The sequence below is a fragment of the Patagioenas fasciata genome, chromosome 22 (genome assembly GCF_037038585.1).
Source record: "Patagioenas fasciata isolate bPatFas1 chromosome 22, bPatFas1.hap1, whole genome shotgun sequence".
NCBI classification, from domain to species: domain Eukaryota; kingdom Metazoa; phylum Chordata; class Aves; order Columbiformes; family Columbidae; genus Patagioenas; species Patagioenas fasciata.
The window spans coordinates 6,323,303-6,344,992 of NC_092541.1; the positions used below are offsets into that span (position 1 = coordinate 6,323,303).

At 44.3% G+C, this 21,690-nt stretch overlaps 2 protein-coding genes across 2 annotated transcripts in view; both read left to right on the forward strand.

Moving 5' to 3' along the window:
- The window catches only part of LOC136111659 (T cell receptor alpha chain MC.7.G5-like), a 179,353-nt gene that overhangs the window by 81,422 nt on the left and 76,241 nt on the right, over positions 1-21,690 (forward strand). The window lies entirely within an intron of this gene.
- On the forward strand, positions 263-20,198 carry LOC136111661 (Ig heavy chain Mem5-like). The gene is made up of 8 exons (XM_071798181.1): positions 263-366; positions 717-1,022; positions 6,571-6,580; positions 13,586-13,647; positions 17,477-17,761; positions 18,446-18,508; positions 18,854-18,970; positions 19,560-20,198. Exons 1-7 carry the CDS (start codon positions 309-311, stop codon positions 18,967-18,969), a joined length of 900 nt encoding a protein of 299 aa, XP_071654282.1. The 5' UTR covers positions 263-308; the 3' UTR covers position 18,970; positions 19,560-20,198.

The following is a 21,690-nucleotide window of genomic DNA, read 5'->3' on the forward strand; positions in this document are numbered from 1 at the left end:
AGGGCTGGGCAGGGCAACAAGGCGGGACAGCGCCGGAGCCGCGCTGGGAGCAGAGGGGCAGGAGTCTTGGTCTGCCGGGGCACCGCGCTCCTCCTCTGCCGACGGCCCTGCCCCGCGGCCCTCCCCGCACCGCCCCTCTCCTGCCACCAAGGGGCTGCGGCAGCGGGGGCCGGGCCGGGTGTGCCGCGGGCGGGCGGAGGCGTCGGGGCTGGCCCGGAGGGGCTGAGGCGGCGGGGCGGGCAGGAGCTGGCTGAGCGCGGCTCCCGCGCGGCCGTTCGGCCCCGGCCGGCCCCTTTGCGCAGGGTGCGATGGCGCCCGGGCTGGGGCCGTGGCTCCTGACCTTGTCCTTGGCCGCGGGGCCGGCAGGTGAGAGCCGGGCGGGGAAGACAGGCAGCCTGGGGCTGGGTCCAAGGCTGGCGCTGCCCTTCCTGGGGCCGCGGGGCTGCGGCTGCTACCGCCCCGGGCGCGCTGTCTCCTGGCGCTCGCCTTCCTTAGCGGGGAAGCGGAGGGCGGGAGACATGGAGGCCGAGCGTTTCCGTTGGCGGGTCGGGCCCAAGGGTCGGGGCAGGCGCGGCCCTGTCCCGGGCGCGGGGCTTTGCCGGGAGAGAGGGGGTGGCGGCTGGCGCTGCGCCGGGGCGGGGGGCGCCGGGCCGTCGGCTGAACGTGCTCGGGCCGTGGGCGCGCCCTGCCCGGCTGCCTGCGCTCTCCGTCCGCAGGGGTGTGGGCGCAGCTGAGGCTGGTGGAGGCCGGCGGAGGGCTGCGAGCGCCCGGGGACTCCGTGCTCCTCTCCTGCCACGCTTACGGCTTCACATTCGAGACTTACGAAGTCCTCTGGTACCGTCAGACACCCAGTGGCAGCATCGAGTGGCTGTCCTACATCAACTATGGTGCTTCAGTTATTAAACTCGGGCAGTCAGTGGAGGGTCGAGCCACAGTGTCTCGTAACAATTCCCTCTCTGAGTCATCTTTGTCCCTGCATGTTCTGCACTCCCGGGACTCTGCCCGCTACTTCTGCACCCTTCTCACGGAAACGGGAAATCCAGTTGAGCTTTAACAAAAACCTCCTGCTTCCTTCCTTATCAAATTCTGCCACAGACAGAAAGTGACAGGGAAGAAGGATTTTTAGGAAGCAGCACAGCAACAAGCATTAAAGAGTTAAAATCTGAAAACAGAAAGCCAAAGAAAAGAAAGCCAGATTTGAAATGGGTTTCTAACCCTCATGTTGTTGAGACAGCACCAAAGCACTACACCAAATGAGTTGAATTGTAGAACATCTTGTCCTCTGTGCAACTACCCATCCCATGGCTGTGCTGAATCCCCTCCGCAAATGGTCTTGTTGGAGCAACCATTAAAAGCAAGAGGAGGGAAAGGACTAAGACAGTCTGTGTAGGGTCAGTGTGGAGTGGGCAGTGCTCCTCAAAATGGTGTCATCCATCAAGACAGTGACACTGTGTAAGGGTTCAGTCAATGTCCTATCATGTGGCCGTAGGGGGAGCTCTGGCATTCTTTTGAGTAGAATGAGCATGGAGAAGGGATTGTCCCTGCTCTGCTGAGCAGCCCCAACAGCCTGGTCCCCACTGTGTGTTGTGCACATGAGTTCTGGGGGAAGAACTGGTGAGCATGAGCCCGCACATCTACCCCAGACGATCAGTGCCAAGGATGACCAAGATCTCCCCTGCCTTTGCTGCATTTGCTGCTGGAGGGGTCTGGAAGGGCTACAAGGGGAAGAGTCACATGGAGAAGTGTAAGCATGAGTGAGTGGAAGAGCAGGATGCTTGGCTAAACTGGAGGTAGCAGGGAAAGGGGCACATCTGCCTAGGGGTGCCCTGTCCAATTGGAGTTGTGCTCAGTGGTGTCCCATCCAGGAGCAGCAGGTCAGCAGCACCAAGGGACAGGGGACCTCTGGAAGGACAGCTTGCCAGCCCCAGGACCACCTCTCAAGTGTCCGCAGCTCCCTGTACTCCTTCCTCAGAAAAAGGTTGGGTTGGCCTGACAGCACCACATCACATTTGCCCACCAGAGGATTTCCTGCCAAGTGAGCATTCTGTTATTTCACTCTGCAGGGTGAGGGACATCCAGGAGGGCCCCAACAGCTTCACCTTCTTCTGTTCCTCCAGTCCCTGCCTCTCTCCTTCACTGTTGTCACAGAATGGAGAGGGACTAGGTGGGACAAGGGCTGTCAGCAGTGACAGGTCCACAGACAGGGAAGATGTGGGCAGTGCTGTTCAGGAGGGAGAGAGAAGCTGGAGAGGGGTGAGACAGAGCGGGTTTGGCCACGTGGACTGCGGTGTGCATGGGGTTATTACCCATGGTAGATAAGTGAAAGGAAGGGTGATACCACCCAGGAAGGAAGCACGTCCCTGTGCTCTGCATAGCTCTGTGGAGCTGTGCTGACCGCTCCCAGTCTGACCTGTTAGCTGAATCAACCTCCCCACCCATCAATACAGAGCACTCTGGGAACAGTCCTCCTCCTCTTCTGCTGTGAATTAGACACCTCCATCCAACCTGGCTCTTCTGCTGTGTGGGGACATGCAGGGCACCTGCCTGCTGCACCCACATCTTGGGGTCTATGCTATGCACTTAAACTGGACACTGTGCTCGTGGTGCATCTTGCAAAGACCATGTTGAGGATGGCAGCATAGGGCTCAAGTCCAGGTTACTCTGAGAGGCACTTGGCCATCCTGTGCTCATTGAGAACAGTTTCCGGGAGAAGAGAGCAGGTACCTCATCATCCCAACTTGGCAAAGACAAAGGGATTTGTCCTCCATGGTGCAAAACCTTCCTGCTTCAAATGGAAAGTGGAGAAAAAGCTTCATGATCTAACAGGAGAAAAAAAGGGAGGAAAACATGGTGTCTCCTTCCTCGGGATCCCTGATTCCTGGTACCAGCTCTATTCCTCTTCCTGCTTTCATCAGCGTAATTTGAAGAGGACTACTTACTTCATCCCAAAGACCCCCTAAAAGACTACCAGAGGACACTGCGCATGATCAAAGTAGTTCCAAGATGTTGCAATCAATGTTGAGTAACTATTACGTATTCTAATGAATATATGAATATGTATGTGAATGGACTGTATAAATACTGTGTAACTTAAACTGACCATTGAAGCCAGCTTTGGGTGCGAACCCCTGGTTTCCCGGCGCTGGAATAAAGCACCGCATATAACTACGCCTGTGGTTATGTGTTCTGATTGCTAACACTTCTGTGCTGTTCCACAGGGACAGGAAATCCAGCTGAGCTTTAACACAAACCTGGTGGGGCCCAGCAGAGGGTTCAAGAGTGCTGAGCTAATTCCATCGTTTGCCCAGAGAGAGAGGGGCTGTTACTGTACACCACATGATTCTGGGCTTTCTGCAAGAACTCCTTTCCTGAAACTGCCAATTTCTATCCCCTGAGCCGCAGATGCAGTGTTTTATTCTGCGGAGGTTGTTCATTGTGTTTCTGTCACCCAACCAGCCTGGCCACTGTGTTTGCCTGTGGCCTTTCTATGCCTTCCACCTGTTCCTTTGTTCCCTGAGTTACCCAAAGGACTTGGGCTTTGGCATCATAATAGCCTTGCAACATAATTGCCCACTTCCCTTGATCCTTTCATGTGCCATTTTCTTCCACCAGTGAGACCAAAGGAGTGGGTGAAGAGCTTTGATTTTATTTCAGCTGCATTTCAGGGTGATGAGATCAAGCAACGACATCTGCAACATCTGCAGTGTGGTGGCAAGCAGGGAATACTGGGGCCTTGCGATGCACTTACAGCTCCAACTCCTCCTATATTTATGTGGCCTGATATCAGCAGTATCCTGGTGGACCCCTGCAGTACTTGGTGCAGAGCAAGGGCCAGGGAAACTCCTAAAGCCACAGCCAAGAGGTTTGCCTGCCAGGCTGACAAGAGCTCTGGGATGCTGGGCATCACCAAATTGGAACTGGGGGACAGTGCGCTCTATTACTGCACCTTGCAGGGGCCACAGTGAGAGACACTTAGGGCGTGCCTGAACATCAGCTTTCTCCCCTCTCGCTGTCCCCTCCTGCATGTTCACAGGTGTCCCAGCCCATCTCACTGGTGAGTCTGTGAATGGGCTGTGCTTGGGCTCAGAGAGAGGGGGGTTTCATCATGCCTGACTGCTGTCAATCATTCAGAGGATATGCTAGGATCAGATAGGATAGAATACAATAGAATAGAATTAGAATAGACTATTTCAGTTGAAAGGACATACAGTGATCATCTAGTCCAACTGCCTGACAACTTCAGGGCTGACCAAGTTAAAGCATGTTATTGAGGGCATTGTCCAAATGCCTCTTGAACACTAACAGTCATCGATCACCTCTCTAGGATGCCTGTTCCATAGTTTGACTGCCCTCTCAGTAAGCTAATGCTTCCTAAACCTGCCATGGTGCAGCTTTAAAGCTTTCCCATGCATCCTGTCACTGGGTACCAGTGAGAAGTGATCAGCACCTCGCTCTCCACTTTGCCTCCTCAGGAACCTGTAGAGAGCAATGAGATCACCCCTCAGCCTCCTTTTCTCCAACCTAGACAAACTCAAAATCCTTAGCCGCTCCCTATAGGATGTTCCTTCCAGCCTTCATGGGGGAAACCCTGATACAGTAAAACTGAGCAGTGCAGGTCTGTGGGTAGAGAGGAGCTGGGAAGAGGTGAGCAGGATCTGCCCATCCTTGCTAGCTGTACAGGGACAGAGAAGTACTCAGAGGTTTCCACAAGGGAACTTAACATGCCCTTTCCTGCCTTCCATGCGTTGCATAAATTGAGGCAATAGTCCTTCCCCTCTACTCACACAATCACTTAATGACTGAGGTTGGAAGGGACCTCCAGAGGTCATCCAGCTCAACTGCTCTGCTTCAGCAGGGCCAGCTAGAGCCTGATGTCGAGACATCTTTTGAATATCTTCAAGCCTGGAGACTTATCAAGCTTCCTGGGCAACCTGTCCTAGTGCTCACTCACCATCACACGGAAGAAGTGGTTTTTAACATTTAGAGGGAGTCCTTGAGCTATTGTGATCTGTTCAGCCTTGTCTCCTGGGGCTGCAGGTGCCTTTTCTCAGGTGCAGACAGAGACCTCTGGTCCCACAGTAGGGAAGGTCTCAGAGGCTCTCATGCTCATCTGCCACATCTCTGTCATACTCATCACCAATAGCAGCTACGCTTGGGACTGGATCCGTCAGACTCCTGGCAGAGACCTGGATCATGTAGTGCTGAAGGTTCCTTTCACAGGACTCCAGCACATTTTTCTTCCCTCCAGACCTGAGTCACCAGCTCTGCAGAGCCCTCCAGGAACTGACTCTCCCTGGAAGTGCTCTGGCCATCAGCTGCAGACACGGCCACCTATTTCTGCAGCACCAGAGAGCTGGAAAAGGACATAGTGTTGAAACACAGGCAGGGCCAGGGCAGAACTGGAAGAAGGGATTTTAAATCCAGTCCGGTCATTTGTGGTTGCTGCAAGGTAAGATTTTTCCCAGACTTCTCAAGACTAATCTAGGCTGGCTTTTTCCAGAAACAGGCACAGAGCAGCAGCAGTCTCTCACAAGCACACACAAAACCATGAACATGCTATTACTTTCTTGCTTTCTTCTCAGTCTTTCTCACAGGCAGAAAGTGACAGGGAAAGAGGTTTGTTCTTTTGGAAGAAGTGCAACAAGCATTGAAAGAATTAAAATTTGAACATGGAAAGACAGAACTTAATTGCATTTGGACACCTTACATCGTTCAGGGAGTCTTAGAGCAATATTGCAGCAGTGCATAACAACAGCCAATCAGTGGTACCCGAGAAAATGGGCACTGCACCGGGAACTACACTGCCGAGATGATTTTTCCCAGGATATGATGAAAAATTTCTTTTCTCCCTTCCACTTCATGTGAATAAACACACATGTCCATATTCTGAGAACTGAACATTCATTTCTGTATTTGGAAGTGTAGATTTTCATGGAAGTGCATTTGCTTGTATGTCTCCATATGTAAATGCATCCATATGCTTTTATGCATATGTCCATTGCCTTTGAATAATACCCCAAGCCTGTCAGTATTTAAGAAGAAACTAGACAACACCCTCAGACACACGGTGTGAACTGTGGGGTGTTGTGTGCAGGGACAGGAGTTGGACTCGATGATCCTTGTGGGTCTGTTCCAACTCAGGACATTCTATGGTTCTATGCCCTAGGTGTCCTATACAAACTAGAGATACGTGGGAGGTCATTTGCTCAGCATACTTCTCAGAGCAGATTACTTAATGGTTTTGCTGGGATTCAGAAAGCTGTAGTGGATCAGACTGACAGCAGAGCACTAAACAGCGACCATGATGTTTCTTTCGTGCAAGTTCAGCTTTGGGAAGTGCTTTGGAGGCTCTTCTCCATCCAGCCACTGAGCTTGTTGTTGCTGTTTGTCATATAAAATCCACTTTTCATCACACATCGCAACCGAGAAATGGTTTGTTGTTGTTGCGTAGAATAAGAGCAGACGAGACTTCAAAATGATGATTTTTTTTATTTTTGGTCTGCTCATGAGATACCTACTCTTTGAGCTTTTTCACCTTTCCAATTTGCTTCGAATACCGAATGACCATAGAATGGTGGAAGTTGAGTTCTTTGGCAACTTCTCATGTGGTTGTAAGAGGATCAGCTTCAATAATTGCTCTCAATTGGTTGTTGTCAACTTGCAATGACCAGTGGCTATGCTCTTCATCTTCAAGGCTCTCGTCTCCTTTGCAAAACATCTTGACCCACCGCTGCACTGCATGTTTGTTATCAGTTCCTGGGCCAAATATGTTGTTGATGTTATGAGTTGTCCCTGCTGCTTTATGACCCATTTTGAACTCAAAAGAAAAAATGGCTCAAATTTGCTTTTTGTCTAACAAAATTTCAATAGTCTAAAACAAATAAAAAATAAACAGCAAGTAATAAGTCCAAAACAAAACAAAACAAAAAACCAAAAAAACCCGGACCAAAACAAAGAAACAAAAAACAACAACCAACCAAGCATAAAGTGAGAAAAGAGCATTAAAATGATGTATAATAAACACCATATTTATTTAAGAATGTATTTTAATACCAAACAGCAAATTTCAATAATGCCAAAACTGCAATTCTTTTGCACCAACCTAATAAAAATCAAATACCTGAGTAAATAAGCAGCTTTAGCACATTAAGACAGAGTCCACTAAACTGCTATCAGCTAAACAAAGACAACTTTTGAACACTTCATACACATGGACTCATTTTTTATTTGACTTGAAAATAGGCTTTTAGAACCTAAATACTTGAAGGTCTAGAAAGAGTTAGGGAATGCAGAATGAAAATAAATTGAAAATTAATAAGACTTGGGCAGCTGGCCCCCAGATATTCTTTAAAATATTTCACCCTAACTCCCTTAATGTCTGTTAAAAGACAAACCAGTAATCAGGTCCTTTAAGTGAGAACAGCTCTAACAACTGAAAAGGAACAATATTCCCTTTTGGCAACTATGGGAAATATTTTAGTGAGAGATCAATATGATCCTATGTGCCAAAAAAAGCAATGGTGATGATAGTTTTAGTGTATAGCAGCCTCTCTGGAACAGTATTAGATTGTTCAGAAGTAGAACAATATAGAGGAAGAGGAAGAGGAAAAGAAAGCCCGGCTCTTCAAAGGACATGAAAGTGGAGACATCACCTGGCACTGAAAAAAGCATGTGTTTTTGTAGAACTGTCTACCACTGTGGGGACTACGTACCACAGTGATTCAAAAGGACTGAACCACTGTACACAAACTGTCTTACTCACTGCCTTGTCTTGAAGGTGGAAACATGGTGTCTTGTGTAGTCTCTTTTTCCTTATGCACACACGCAAATTCAGTTCCTATAATGACACAAACAGCAGGCAGACCTCTTAATGCAGGGCCAGTTTCCCCAACATTCATTGTCAGATCTTGGATCCTGTAAGGGACATAATTTTAAACATCTGACTGTCGGCTCAGGTTGAGCAAGTGGGTATTAACGGACTGTATATTAGCTGTTTTCATTTAAGCTTAGTGTTATGTTCTTCTGTTGATCTCAGACTACAGAGAAAGTAAGATTTGTTCACACTTTTTTGGTAAGAACAAAGATCCTTTTAGCTCCATATCCAACAGTGATCAGAAGCAGATGCATGAAGAACAAGAGCAGGAGAATAGAAAGGGTACTTCCCACTAGTAATCTCCCTGCTATTTGACATCAGAACAAGAGTTCTAAATCACGTTTAGCTCCTTTCTGTTTACCTGGTATGAGTCAATAACGGAAGATCAGCAAGGAGAAGAATTGTAACTACATGCAAGTGACTCCAGATGCACTTTAGCTTTCCTAACCCAATCCCTACATGATCAGACAGGGCTTCTATAACCTTCCCAGGTAATGTTCCTCTGCTTCCAACTCTTGCACATTTCTTTTTTGAGATTATTCAGAAGCCCCTTGTTCATAATTTTGGCCTCCTGCCAGCTTTGCTTGACTTACTGCTTCCTCAAGAAGCTGATCTCTCAAAATCAAGCAGCTCTCCTAGATTCCTTCTCTGTCCAGGACTATAACCCGTGGGATTCTTCCAAGTAAATCCCTGAAGAGCCCAAATTCTGCTCTCCCGAAGTCCAGGGCTGTGGTCCTACTTTTTTCATTACTCCCTATTCTCTGGATCTTGAGCTCAAACACTGCATGATCACTGCAGCCAAGGCTGCGCCTGATCTTCACATCAACCAGCAATGCTTTGACACAGTTCATGGTTCACGGGGATCAGGGCCAGCAAACGTGAGACTTCTAACAGTAGTCTGAAGAAGACCTTATCCACTTCTTCTTCCTGATCAGGTGATCTCTAGTAGCCACCCACCACGATGTCACCCTTGTTGATCTGCCTCTAATCCTTAGCCATAAGCTGTCAGCTGGGTCACTGCACATCCTGAAGAAAAACTCCACACATTCCAGCTGCTCTCTGACAGAAAGGGCAATTGTTCCTCCTTGTCTTCCCAGACTGTCTTTCCTAAACTGCCTGGCTCCATGCACTACAGTACTTCTTGTATGCTACCCCACTGCACATCCATGATCTCAGAGCTTTACAACCAAGCCACAGAGGAAAACCTGGGCCATGCTGGACAGGAGCCCAGGCAATGTGCACTAGTCTGCAATTCACCATACATAGTTCTTGTGAGCTAACAGTGTGTTATCAATGAGATCATAGCCTTGCAACTACTAGGAGAACTCTTATTTCTCCCATTTTTTTCTCCCTATTCCATGCATTTGTGTGCATGCACTTTAAGGAGACACCCAGTCATGCTGATATCACAGAAACTGTATGAGTTTTTTTTCCCCCATAATACTTCCTTATTTATGTACAAACACTTGAAGAGGACCCCTTTCAGCCCTTCTTTTATTATCATAAAGTCTATCCTGTTCATATTGCTCCTCATAAATTTTGTACTAACCCTTCCCACTGCTTTCTTGTATTATTATTTATAATTCTTTTGCTTCTTATGTTGTTCCTAATTTAAATCTTTTCTTGTCAGGTTGGCCAGCCAGTTGGCCATGATGTTTTTATTTCATTTAGTTAGGTGGGCCACATCTCTTCCAAACAGTCCTCAGTCCTCAAAAAGGGTCCCATGGTCATGAAAACCAAGTTCCTTTTGCCAGTGCCAGCTGTACAACCAACTGTGACCAGCAGGATCCATCCACTCTTTCTCACCGCTCTCCCTTTCATCATCAGGATCAAAGAGAAACCCACCTGGGCCCACATACCCTTGACCATTACCCCCAGAGTCTACTGGCTACTTTCCAGGACTCCCCTAGTGGTATCATTAATACTCACATGAAAGACAATCATAGAGTCGTAGAATTGTTTAGGTTGGAAAAGACTTTTAAGATCGTCAAGTCCAACCATTACCTAACATTGCCAAGTCTACCACGAAACCATGTCCCTAAGCACCACATTTATGCATCTTTTAAATACCTCCAGGAATGGTGACTTGACCACTTCCCTGGGCAGCTTGTCCCTGGGCCCTTTCAGTGAAGATGTTTTTCCTAATATCTGGTCTAAACACCCCCTGGTGCAGTTTGAGGCCATTTCCTCTCATGCTATCACTTGCTAGTTGTGAAAAGAGACCAATACTCACGTCTCTTCAACCTTCTTCCAGATAGTTGTAGAGAGCAATAAGGTCTATCTTCAGCCTCCTTTTCTCCAGGCTGAACAACCTCAGAACCCACAACTGCTTTTCATAAGACTTGTGGTCCAGCCCTCTCACCACCTCTGTTGCCCTTCTCTGAACTCTCTCCAGTACCTCAATGTCTTTCTTGTAATGAGGGGCCCAAAACTGAACACAGGATTTGAGGTGCGGCCTCACCAGTGCCCAGGACAAGGGGGCAATCACTTCCTCGTTCCAGCTGGCCACACTTTTCCTGATGCATGTCAGGATGTTGTTGCCTTCTTGGCCACCTGGGCACATCCTGTCTCATGTTCAGCTGCTGTCAGTCAACACCCCCTTTCTGCCAGGCAGCTTTCCAGCCACTCTTCCCCAAGCCTGTAGCATTGCCTGGGGTTGTTGTGACCCAAGTGCAATACCTGGCATTTGGCCTTCTTGAATCTCATATGGTTGGCCTCAGCCCATTGATTGAGCCAGCTGAGATCCCTCCGTAGAGCCTTCCTACCCTCAAGCAGATCAACACTCCAAACCAACTTGGTGCCATCTCCAGACTTACTGAGGATGCACTGAATCCCCTTATCCAGATCATTGATAAAGAGATCTAACAGGACTGACCCCAATACTGAGCCCTGGGGAACACCACTTGTTACTGGCCACCAACAGGATTTTACTCCATTCACCAAAACTCTTTGGGCTTGGCCCTCCAAACATTTCTTTACCCAACGAAAAGTACACCCGTCCAAGCCATGAGTTACCAACTTCTCCAGGAGAATGCCCACCTGGACACCTTCCTGTGCAGCCTCATCTAAGTGTTCCTACTCCGGAAGGGGGATTGGACTAGATGATCTTTTGAGGTCCCTTCCAATCCCTAACATTCTGTGATTTTATGAATTCTATGAGAAACAGTGTCAGAGGCTTTACTAAACTCCAGGTAAACACATTTGCCAACTTCCAGTGAGCTGGGACCTCTGCAGTTAGCCAGGATTGCTGATAAATAATGGAAAGTGGCCTGGTGAGCACCTCCACCAGCTCCCTCAGAACCATTGGGTGGATCCCATCTGGCCCTATAGACTTGTGTGTATCTAAGTGGTATAGCAGGTTGCTAACCATTTTCTCTTCAATTATTTGGGCTTCATTTTGCTCCCCGTCCCTGTCTACTGGCTCAGGGGGCTGGGTACCTGGAGCACAACTGGTCTTACCATTGAAGACTAAGGCAAAGAAGGTATATGGTACCTCAGCCTTTCCCCCGTCCTCTGTCACCATGTTCCCCTCCGCATCCACTCAAGGATGGAGCTTCTCCTTAGCCCTCCTTTTGTTGCTCATCTATCCATTGAAACATTTTATGTTGCACAACCAGGTTGGGGAACACATCCAGCTAAAAATAAGCTTTTTAAAAAAAAAAATTTTCTTTTTTTTCCCCCAGGATCAACATTCAGGTGGATCCGTTCCCTGATTCACTTCACCTTGCAGCTGCACAAGCGCTGGTATCAGGGCCGCCGGCAGCCAAATGCTTCTCGAGGCGCTTGCAGCAACAGCCAAGCACAAGGCTCCAGAGAGGCCATTTTTTAAAAAAACATACACTTAGTTTTCTTTCAAAATTATAAAGAACTGAGACACTTTACACATAGGCTACAAATAACCCACAGCTTTCCAGCCAGAAGCTCACAGAGCCCCATGACCCTGCAGTGGGATGTAACCGGGATGGATGTGCAAGTTCTCTGCCTGCAGAGCTGGGGGCAGGCAGGACAGAGCAGGACTGAGGAGGGTGATTTTGGGTCTCCCAGCCCACACACAACCACCCACATCAATTCAGGATCAGAGTTTGGGGTCCCAGCACCTCAAATTGCTGGAAAGGTCTGTCAGGCATTGGAACAGGCTCCCCAGGGCAGTTATGGAGTCACCATCCCTGGAGGGGTTTAAAAAGCATTTAGACGAGGTTCTTAGGGACACGGTTTAGTGCTAGAGTTAGGTTATGGTTGGACTTGATGATCCTAAGAGTCTTTTCCAACTCAAATGATTCTGTGAATCTATGATCTGGTAAATTGAAATCCGCCATGAGAACAAGGGCTAGCAATTGTGAGACTTCTGCCAGCTGCTTATAGAAAATACTTGTCAACCTCTTCATCCTGGTTGGGTGGTCTGTAACAGACTCCCACTAGAATATCTGCCTTGTCGACCTTCCCCCTGATTCTTATCCACAAACACTCAACCTTATTGTCACCATCGTTAAGCTCTAGACAAGCAAAAGAGCAAGCAGGTGGTAGTAGTCTATAGTTGCAGTAAGTTTTGCAAGACTTTTAACAATATCCCCAGTCCAAGTACTTGTCAAGGAGTAAAGCACCTTAGATAACAGGTTCAGTTGTCAGATGTGGGTTCTGCCCCCTGCAGCACGGCCCCTTCCATTAGTAACACCACTTTTTCTGGTGCTCCTGTATGGCCCATGATCAGTGGGCTCAGACCCCTTGTTTGACAGAGTTCCAAGCCCCTGATTTGCTATGACAGTGCTAAATCTATTCTGTAGTTGCATTTCTTTAGGTGAAGAATGAGCTTGACATAAGAAGTCACAAGCATTTACCTACTTTCTCATCTCACTTAAAACAGCTTAAAAACTTCCTAAGCCACCAAAACTTCCTAAGCCATCAAATGACCCTTGGGCACCAACTCTCAGAGCACAGATCATGCACAGCACTCATGCTCCTGAGTACTGAAACCAAATTCAAGGTGAAAATGTAGATAGCTTCCTGCAGCACAGAAGGATTTCCCTAAATACTTTGAAATGGCACTAAAAGTATTCATTTTTATCTTTTCCCCCTGCTTTTTATTCAGCTCAACTCCATGAGACTTTTCAGAGGTGTCATGTAATTCTAAATTGTTGGTATTACTTTAGACCATTTTTTTAAAACCATATCATGTTTCTTCATATAGTATTTTAGGACAGAAACCACTCAAGATGTCATGTGACTGCCTGTATAATCCAAAATTCTGCGTAGAGAAAAGGAAGAGACACTTTTTGTCATGAAATGTATCACTGTGACAGGGGGCTGGAGTACCACAATGATATAAATAACTTATGGCCCTGTACAAAAACCTAAAGATGGAAAAAAGACAATATATTTTGGAAAAGAAAGGAGATGGATGACTGAAATTATTAAGGAGACAAATGCACCTTATATACATGTTTCTATTTATCCTGGAAATATAGAACTCACAGGGTTTCTGAAAGATGGAAGAAAGGGAGAACTTGGAAATCCTTTATTCAACCAAGCTATTTGAAATCATTGAACTATTCAATTATTGCTTTTCTGTTTCCAGTTTTGGAAGAAAAGGTGGTTCTGGATGCCCTCATGGGATTGCACACAGGGATAATTAGGAAAAATTTCCAGCTTTTGCTCTTCTGTTTTTATACCACTTTTGAATACCACGAGGAGAGAGTTATTTATTGAACTAAGTAGTAACAGTGTGGGAACAAGTAAGCTTGTATTTGGAAGTGGGACCACTCTCACAGTTGAACCAAGTAAGTATCGTTATTTTATTTCCAAAAATTATATTAAAATTAAGGTGGGGGAGGAAAAAGAAATCTAATTTTTTGGGTTCACTCTAAGAATCTTCTGCTGCAACAATCCATAAAATGCACTCTCTCCAGCCAGGGTTTCAAGCTGAATCCTCAGGTTGTATCTGCTTAGGAAGGATTTGGAGGAATAACTGGATGTCACCCCAACCTGTTTTGGGAGGAGTGTGAATTTTGGGGTGGTAGGCAAGTGTGTTAGGTTGATCTTTGTTACCCTGAACATCCAGGTGCATACCTTAAGACTTGTTATGATGCTTGTGGAGATCTGCATGTCCTCTAAGTGCTGCAAAAATGTCTCCTGTAATTTTACGTACCTAAAACTTCCTTCTCTCTTTCCAGAAGGACACAGGGCTCTCTTAGTTGCTACCTAATATCTGTCCAGGTCTGTAGGGTATATGCATGGGAATAAATGTCTGTTTTGGAACAATTTAAATCCACCCCCCATTCCAAAGGGACAACGGAATAAAAAGTTATTCTGAAGAAAAATCTGTTCTTTCCAAGCAGCGAATCATCAGTTGTAAATGTAGGACCCCAAGAAACTGCCAGATTCCATTGTTTTAACATCAGTCAATATTGATTTGAAGATGGTACTTGTCAAAAAAATACAAAAAGTCAAATATTCCATAGAGAAGACTAAAATGTGGCAAGAAAAAACAACCAACAAAACAGCCTAAGAGCTGGCAGGTAGAAGATTGAGCATTGGCATTTCCAATTCAGACATTTACAGAATTGCTTATATGAATGATAGTCTGTCTCACAGAAAGTGCCTGATTTAAAAAAAAAAAAAAAAAAAAGTTTAGCATGTTGGTTTTCCTGCTGACGAGAAAAGACTTGCTTCAATTAGCTGAAGGTAGCATATTGCTCATCAATTGCAGGAAGATATTATTGGTTTTAGGAAATATTTACAGTACATTACTCAAAATTCTGAAACATCTTCACTGACTTTCACACGATTCGGGTTAGACAACAATTCATCTGACAAATAAAGCTATAGCTTTGTCTTCTCCTCTACCCTGAAATCTTTAAATCCTTCTGTCTCTGTTTTTCTTGCCTATCTGTCTTCTCTGACACCTTGATGCAAAATTATATGAAACTTTCGCTGAGAGAAGTTTCCATGCTGTTCAGTGATTTTTCTTTTTCAGGATAGGATGACATTTTTAAAGATGGACAAAGACTTTAGAGTTATGTTTGACAGTAAAAGATAATAGACCTTAGCCATCTAAGAACCTCAGTGTCTGTTGAAACAATCAATAAGTTGAAACCAAAATTTTCAGAATGTGACCTCTTTGTTGCTAGATTTAGATTTCACAGGATTACGGAATCACAGGATGGTTGGGGTTCAAAGGAACCTCCGGTGGTCATCTAGTCCAGCCCACCTGCTAAAGCAGCTTCACCTAGAGTAGATTGCACAGGATTTCTTCGACAGATACTAATATGCATTTTAAGATGCTAAGAACAGATGTGCTTTACTACCTGAATCTTTTGAGAATCATCCAACATAAAATTACATGGAAAACATCCATTAGTAGTTACCATAGGATATTCAAGGCATATTCTCCTCTTGATGACTTAGTTAAGGACAGATAATGTTTTTGGTTTGGTTTGGTTTGACTTGTTCTAGATAAAACATTCATTAGGAAAACTAAGGCCCGTAACATTGTGGAATATATAGCTCTTTCCATGACTTTGTAAGTTTAAAGTGAAAAAGAATGCAACCTTTTTGTGCTAATAAAATGCTACTGCCAGAACATAATATAAAAATCCCTCCCAAAAGCAAGCAGTGACAGGAATTTATGGTTGTATTTTCAGGTAATGCAAAGTAGCGGGATTCAGTTGAGGCTTCTGGGGTCTCATGTAGAAATAATTTTGCTTTAACTACAGTTGCACAGTGTGCATTTGTTTTTGCTGAAGATCTTAACCAGTGAGTTATGCCAGAGAAGCAGCTTGGCTGGTACACTGGCTGTTGGCAAATACTGGAGATCAGAAAACATGAAAAGCCTTTAAAGATCTTCTCAGATAACAAAGAATGCACAGTACTAAGAATGTCTGACAAAACCATGTTACAGCACCTGGAAAGGAAATGTATGTCAGAAGAAAAGCAAAATGAGCCTTTTTTGATCTATGTGCTTTAACTGTGTGTAACTGCTGCTCTGGTTTTTGGGAAGGGGACTCAACTGACCGTGGAGCCAGGTGGGTATTTTTTGTGCTTTAACCTCTTCTGAGTTGTTATTGTTTGGATTTTCACATTTTTTTCTTTTCTTGCTCCTAAAATTCAGGCAGTCATCCTCTCATGTTTTAAAGCCACTAATGAGGCACTTTCTATGCATAACTTCTTGATATGCAATTAGAAAATTTAAGTCCAAAAACATGCTGATCATATGTTTGGGGATATTCCAAGGAATCTGTGATCCAAAATGGCAAATCCTGGCTGCTATCCTGCTGAATTTCTTTGGGACCTAACAGCTGTCCACTTACTGAGGTGTCCTGATAATGTTTTCATAGCAATGGTTAGATTTCAAAGCCATGGTTGAAGAGTCTGAAGGGAACTGAAGGTCTTGTGGAGACTGACATTTAAGTTCCTAAGAATTTCTATTTGTCAGAGTTAGAAAGACAGCACTGAGTGGGGGGGAAAGATAATATACAAAAGCAATAAATGGAATCTTATGCAATATTTCTGTATGAGTTTAATCTTACTAAACTGCTCACAGTTTGAGTTTACCTGAATAGGTCAAATGAAGTCAATGAATGTTGACTTGGAGTCATGGAGTTGTGCTTGTTTCCATCTACATTTTATGTATTTATGTCTTTATGTCTTTATGTATTTATTTATTGTCCATGAATATATGGTAGAGTATTGCTTGGCTTTCACCTCAGTTCAGTATTGAAGTGTGGGTGGTGGGAGAAATGGAGTAAAATCGGGGCCCCTTGAACAGAAATTGAAAAGATACCCTGTGATGAACAAGATATTAGACCTGAGGAATCTCTTGACCAGGCTGCAAGGCAGATGCTATGCAAAATCCAAGGCCTAATGTGCCCATTTTAGCAAAAAGGCCCATCAGGATGCTTCTGTCAAATTGGGTGTGTAAATCTTTTTTGATGTGTCCGACCTTAGAGACAAAAATCCCTACTGCATCCGAGCACTTGTTATTGAAAAAACCAACCTTGTCCCCCACTCCAGCAGCTGTATTTCATTCCTGCAAATAATGTCACTCATTGGAGTAACCTTGCACAACATGGAAGCAACAAACTGACTTCTCTTTGCCCTGTTGCTCTTGCTATGGTTAGGCCTCTTAGCCACATCAAAACAAGATTTGGGGGAGGGGAGGGAGAGTAAAGAAAAACCAGTTATTCCCTCATGTCTCATGCATATACAAGACAGTCCTTGACAGAAGTGTTATTTTTAGGAATCAAATTGTTGAAAAAGCAGAATAATTTGACTGTTGTAGTGGCATGTATAGAATTTCTCTTCTCATTTGCAGGTCTCTCACAAAATAAAGAATTCACATATAGGCACAAGCTTTGGAAAAAGGAGACTTAAAATGCTGTGGAATTAAAGCTTCCTTAAAAAATCTACTCTCATAGACCCTTTCTGTCTCTGATCTGGTCTTCTGGAAGCAGCAGCAAGAAATAATGACCCTAGAAAAGAAAGGCAGTTAGTAACTGATAATGCTAGGGATCAGTCACAGTTGGGGTATATATGAACTTCAGGTGACGTAGCACTCAGGCAAGCTTTTGCAATAAAATAATTTTTTAGTATTATTATTATTTTTTTCAGCCAGTCAAAAAAGTTCAGTCCCAGAAGTCATTGTGATGAAATCAAAGGAACTGGAAGATGATGGCAGAATTGGGAAAGCAGCTTGTTTGGCAAGGAATTCCTATACAAAGAACATCAGCTTGGAGATGTCCTCTAATAAGGTCGTATATGAACTAAATACACCCATTTTGACATCGGAGGGGTTATACAGTACTATTCAGGTGGTCAATGTGACAAAAAGCACAGAGGTGACCTGCTCGGCCAAGTTCAACAACAGCACCATTACAACCAGCACAACACTGCCAGGTACAATTTTCTGGTACAGCCACAACTTATTTCTAAAGGTAGCATATTCTAGAGCTTGCTGTTTCTCCTCCTAGTAAGCATTGTCCTGGCTAACCAGCATAAGTGAGAAAGACATCTGGTACATAAGCAGAGAGAGCTGAGTGATATTTAAAAACATCTAAACTAAATGGTCTTAACTGTTTGAGAACCTGGAGTTACTTTTTTTGGGAGGAAAGGGATGGGGCATGGAAAGACAATTTTTTTTAAAAAAAGTACATTTACTTTAGACTAAATACTTCAACAGATGGCAACAAACCTCCTAGAGCACAGCATGAAATAGTCTTTCTAAAAACAACAGAAAATTAAAGTGGTGGTGTGTTGTTTTGGGGGAGCTTTGTTTGTTTGTTGGTTTGGTTTTGTTTGTTTGTTTTTTTCCTAAGGAAAAAAAATTATCTTGAGGCATTGTTTTTGTCATCACGGAGCTCATTCAAATAGTAAAACCAAACAACTCAGCAATTCTTTTGTTTCCTAGAATTGCATGGAGAAATTTTCTCCTCAAATTAATGCTAAAATTAGTGATCAGTCACCTGAGCCTTAGACTTCACTGACTACATATTCCAATGGGAAGGATCATTTGAATGTTTTGTTAAATCCTTTTTAAAATTTGGATATCATTTATAATGTCTTTTCTTCATCATGCTACAGAAGAGGAGGCTGAAGAAACAGTAACAGAGAAGGTTTGCAACACCACAGACACCTCTGCACAAGGTTAGTTACCTAAATCGATTGTGAAGTTAAATTACTTTGTCAGGGACAAATGCATGGAAATGTATTTTCTCAGAGGTAGAGAAATCAAAATAAAACATCTTCATGAAAGACAACCTGCTTTTTCAAGGCAGGTATTTTGGTAACAGGCAAACAATAGGAAGCAAAATCCAGCATAGACAGACATGCTCCTCTCCTGTTGTTGCCATGTTTCTCTATAGTATTTTCCTTTGTTGCTGTTTCTTTCTTTGAAACTATTACCTGTGGGTTTTTTTCCACTTTCTGCCAATATCACAATATCCAAATCTAGACCATGATCTCTCCCATCTTTTCTCTATCACTAAGCAGATAACAAAGTGGAGAAAGCAAACATGTTGTCTATGGCTGTGTTGGGTTTGAGAGTCCTGCTGGCAAAAAGCATCGCCTTCAATACACTCATGAGTATCAAGTTGTTTCTTTTCTGAGGTAAGGAAGCACACAGCTTGATATGTACTGACACTGGAAGCTTATGGCAGGAATGAGCACCTGTATTGTGTACTTCTCTAACACCACAAGCAGTGATACCTCTTAATCTGCTCCTGTTTCCATTGAATAACTCTTGTAGGTTTCTGGGGAAACAACGACAAACCAAACAAACCCCGAAATACAGCCCCCCTTCCCCCCTCCCCCAACAAATCAGCCCCTTTCTGTACAAAAAGCTCAGTGCTTGGTGGCTGGTCCCCAAATTTTCTTTGCAGTAAACTTGCTTTCCTCAGGTGTTACCAGAAGCACCTAAAACATCTCATTGACAACTTCAAATAGCAGAACACAAAGCCTGGAGAAACATCAAGACAAAGAAGGAGTCAAAAAGAAGGCTTCCAAAACACAAACATGTGAAGTGGTGGGAGGAAAGAGAGGAGAGGGGGAGGATTTTTAAATTAAGTTATCCAAAGAGGTAAAAAATAGTTCAGCCTAAGTTGTGTGAGTCTACTTGTCTTGATCTGACAGCTACCAAACAGTGGCACATAGGCCCAGTTGCAATAAACATAGTCTGAAACACACTTTGCTCTTCCAGATGGTGGGGAAGCAAGGCAACAGCGATCTGAAGAACAGCAGGAGAGAACACGTACCCGCAGCACAATGGGTTCAACGGCCAATATCAAATCTGTTGACAGTAATCATCCGGAACATGACACAGCACCCTCCCCTTTAGACATTTTATACTGCTGAATCCTGCCTATCTAGTTTATTTAGTTTTAAGAGTTGTAACTGCTTTTGCTATTTCTCTATGAACTGAGAACAGTGTATTTTTCCTCATCTCCCTACTAAGTAGAAATCGATCTCCCCACTCTTCCAGCCTTCGCAGCCAACCTGCTTCAATAGTTCTAAAACATGCAAACCTCACTCTGGATGTGTGACCCTTTTAAAACACCTTTTACAGGCATGTTGCATTGCTATCTGTAGAACTCGTGTTACTGCTGAGAGAATTCAGGCACAGTAGACGCTATTTATAACTTTAATGTTTTTTAGATAGCTTTAATAACAACAATTTTCTATTGTAGATGAGAAGATTTGTGTTGGATCTGAAGTGATTCACTCCAACCAGATAATGTTCAAACATAGGAGCATTTCTTTATTAAACCTGTATTTCTTCTGCAAAGTGTATGGCACATGCAGTTTTGGTTATTGTAGTAGTGCCCAAAATAAAGTTTTACTAAACCAAAATGTTGTGGTTTGTTCTGTGTTTTCTGTTCTGAATTTGAGACAGAGACTGCAGAAATCCAACTGTCCAAATGACCAATGAGATTAGAAATGCAGCTTTGATAACCTAGATTTCTAGTTGGCTGAATTTGTTTTTTCTAGACTTTGTGTAGGGAAGCAGATTTGGCACATTAAGAAGTTGCAGTGGGGCCATGAATTCTAGACTTAGGTTTTGTCTTTCAGATCACTTTGAAGAGACCTCAGCAAAATATTTTTGCATCATAGCAAAATAAGACACACGTCAGTTAAGAGGTAGCTTTATATGAGCACAAGGAAGGAAAATGCACATAACATAAGAGAAGAAAATGTGCTGGTTTTTTCCACTCGTTGATGCTAAGAAGAGATCAACAGGAAATAATGTATGGTGCTTTAATGGAGCGATAGTTTCCATAGCAACTTGGTTATTAGTCAGAAAGACCCCAACACACAGAGTGACTGGCTCATCTCTCTCTCACAAGCAACAGGCAGGATGCTGTGGTCATCACTTTTGACTAAGTCACACCATGCAAGATTAACTCCCCCTTGTTTTGAAAAACAAGTTAACCACATCCTGAAGGGGAAATAAGGTTTTTCACATACTGACTGAGTTACTGCTGGCTTCAAGACAGCCTCTGCAAAGTGCATAGTAAAGTCTGTTTAATTAAGTTTTGTTAGGTTAGTCGCTCAGACCCTGCAAACACCTGGAGGAAGACCCTCACCCTATGCAGAAGATAAGTGAAATTCGCATGGCAAATCCAAAACTAGTGTAATTCTTATTTAGTGTGTTTTACCACTGTAATGTAAATCAGGAGGACTTGTTCACTGGTGTTTTTGTGCTCATTTTCTGATGAAACACTGAAACTCTTAATCTTGTATTCCATACCTTTTCCCTTTCTTTCAGGCAAAGCTCGGCCTTGGAGTACCATTTCTGTGTCTCTGTGCAAACCGAGGAATGACATTTTCCTGAGTAGCCCTTGGTTGTGCCTGAGAGCTTTGGCAGGATGAAAATCCTTCAGCATTTCACAAGCAAATATAGGGATCTAAAAAATTGTGACTACTGAGGGATGGCATTGACTCATACATAAATGTATCAGGCAGATAGAGACATCAGTCTTTATTGTTTCAAACACCCAACCACGTTGGCATAGCACACCAGAGCCCGCATTTCTATCACTAAGAGATTCATGACCTGAGTGGTACTTTCATAGTTAAATTTTTCAGACCTGCCTGTGCACCACTGGGAAACTATAACATTTGTGTCCTCACTAACCCTCTAAAATGTCAGTCACCCAAGTCTCGGTTACTAGGTCTCCATCAAAAGAGAAGAGAAACTGATGTCTTTGAAAAGATGGTTTGAAGTTTTCAGCTCTGTGGATCATGAGGAGGGAATACTCATCCATCAGTCTCTTACCACAGTCTTTCACTCGCCCACAGTGACCAGAATTACTCTCCACTGGAGTGGGTTA

Coding starts and splice junctions, on each gene's coding strand:
- LOC136111661 (XM_071798181.1), top strand. CDS start 309: ATGGCGCCCGGGCTGGGGCCGTGGCTCCTGACCTTGTCCTTGGCCGCG. Junction 367..716: donor CTTGGCCGCGGGGCCGGCAG/GTGAGAGCCGGG, acceptor CTCCGTCCGCAG/GGGTGTGGGCGCAGCTGAGG. Junction 17,762..18,445: donor AACCAGCACAACACTGCCAG/GTACAATTTTCT, acceptor ATCATGCTACAG/AAGAGGAGGCTGAAGAAACA.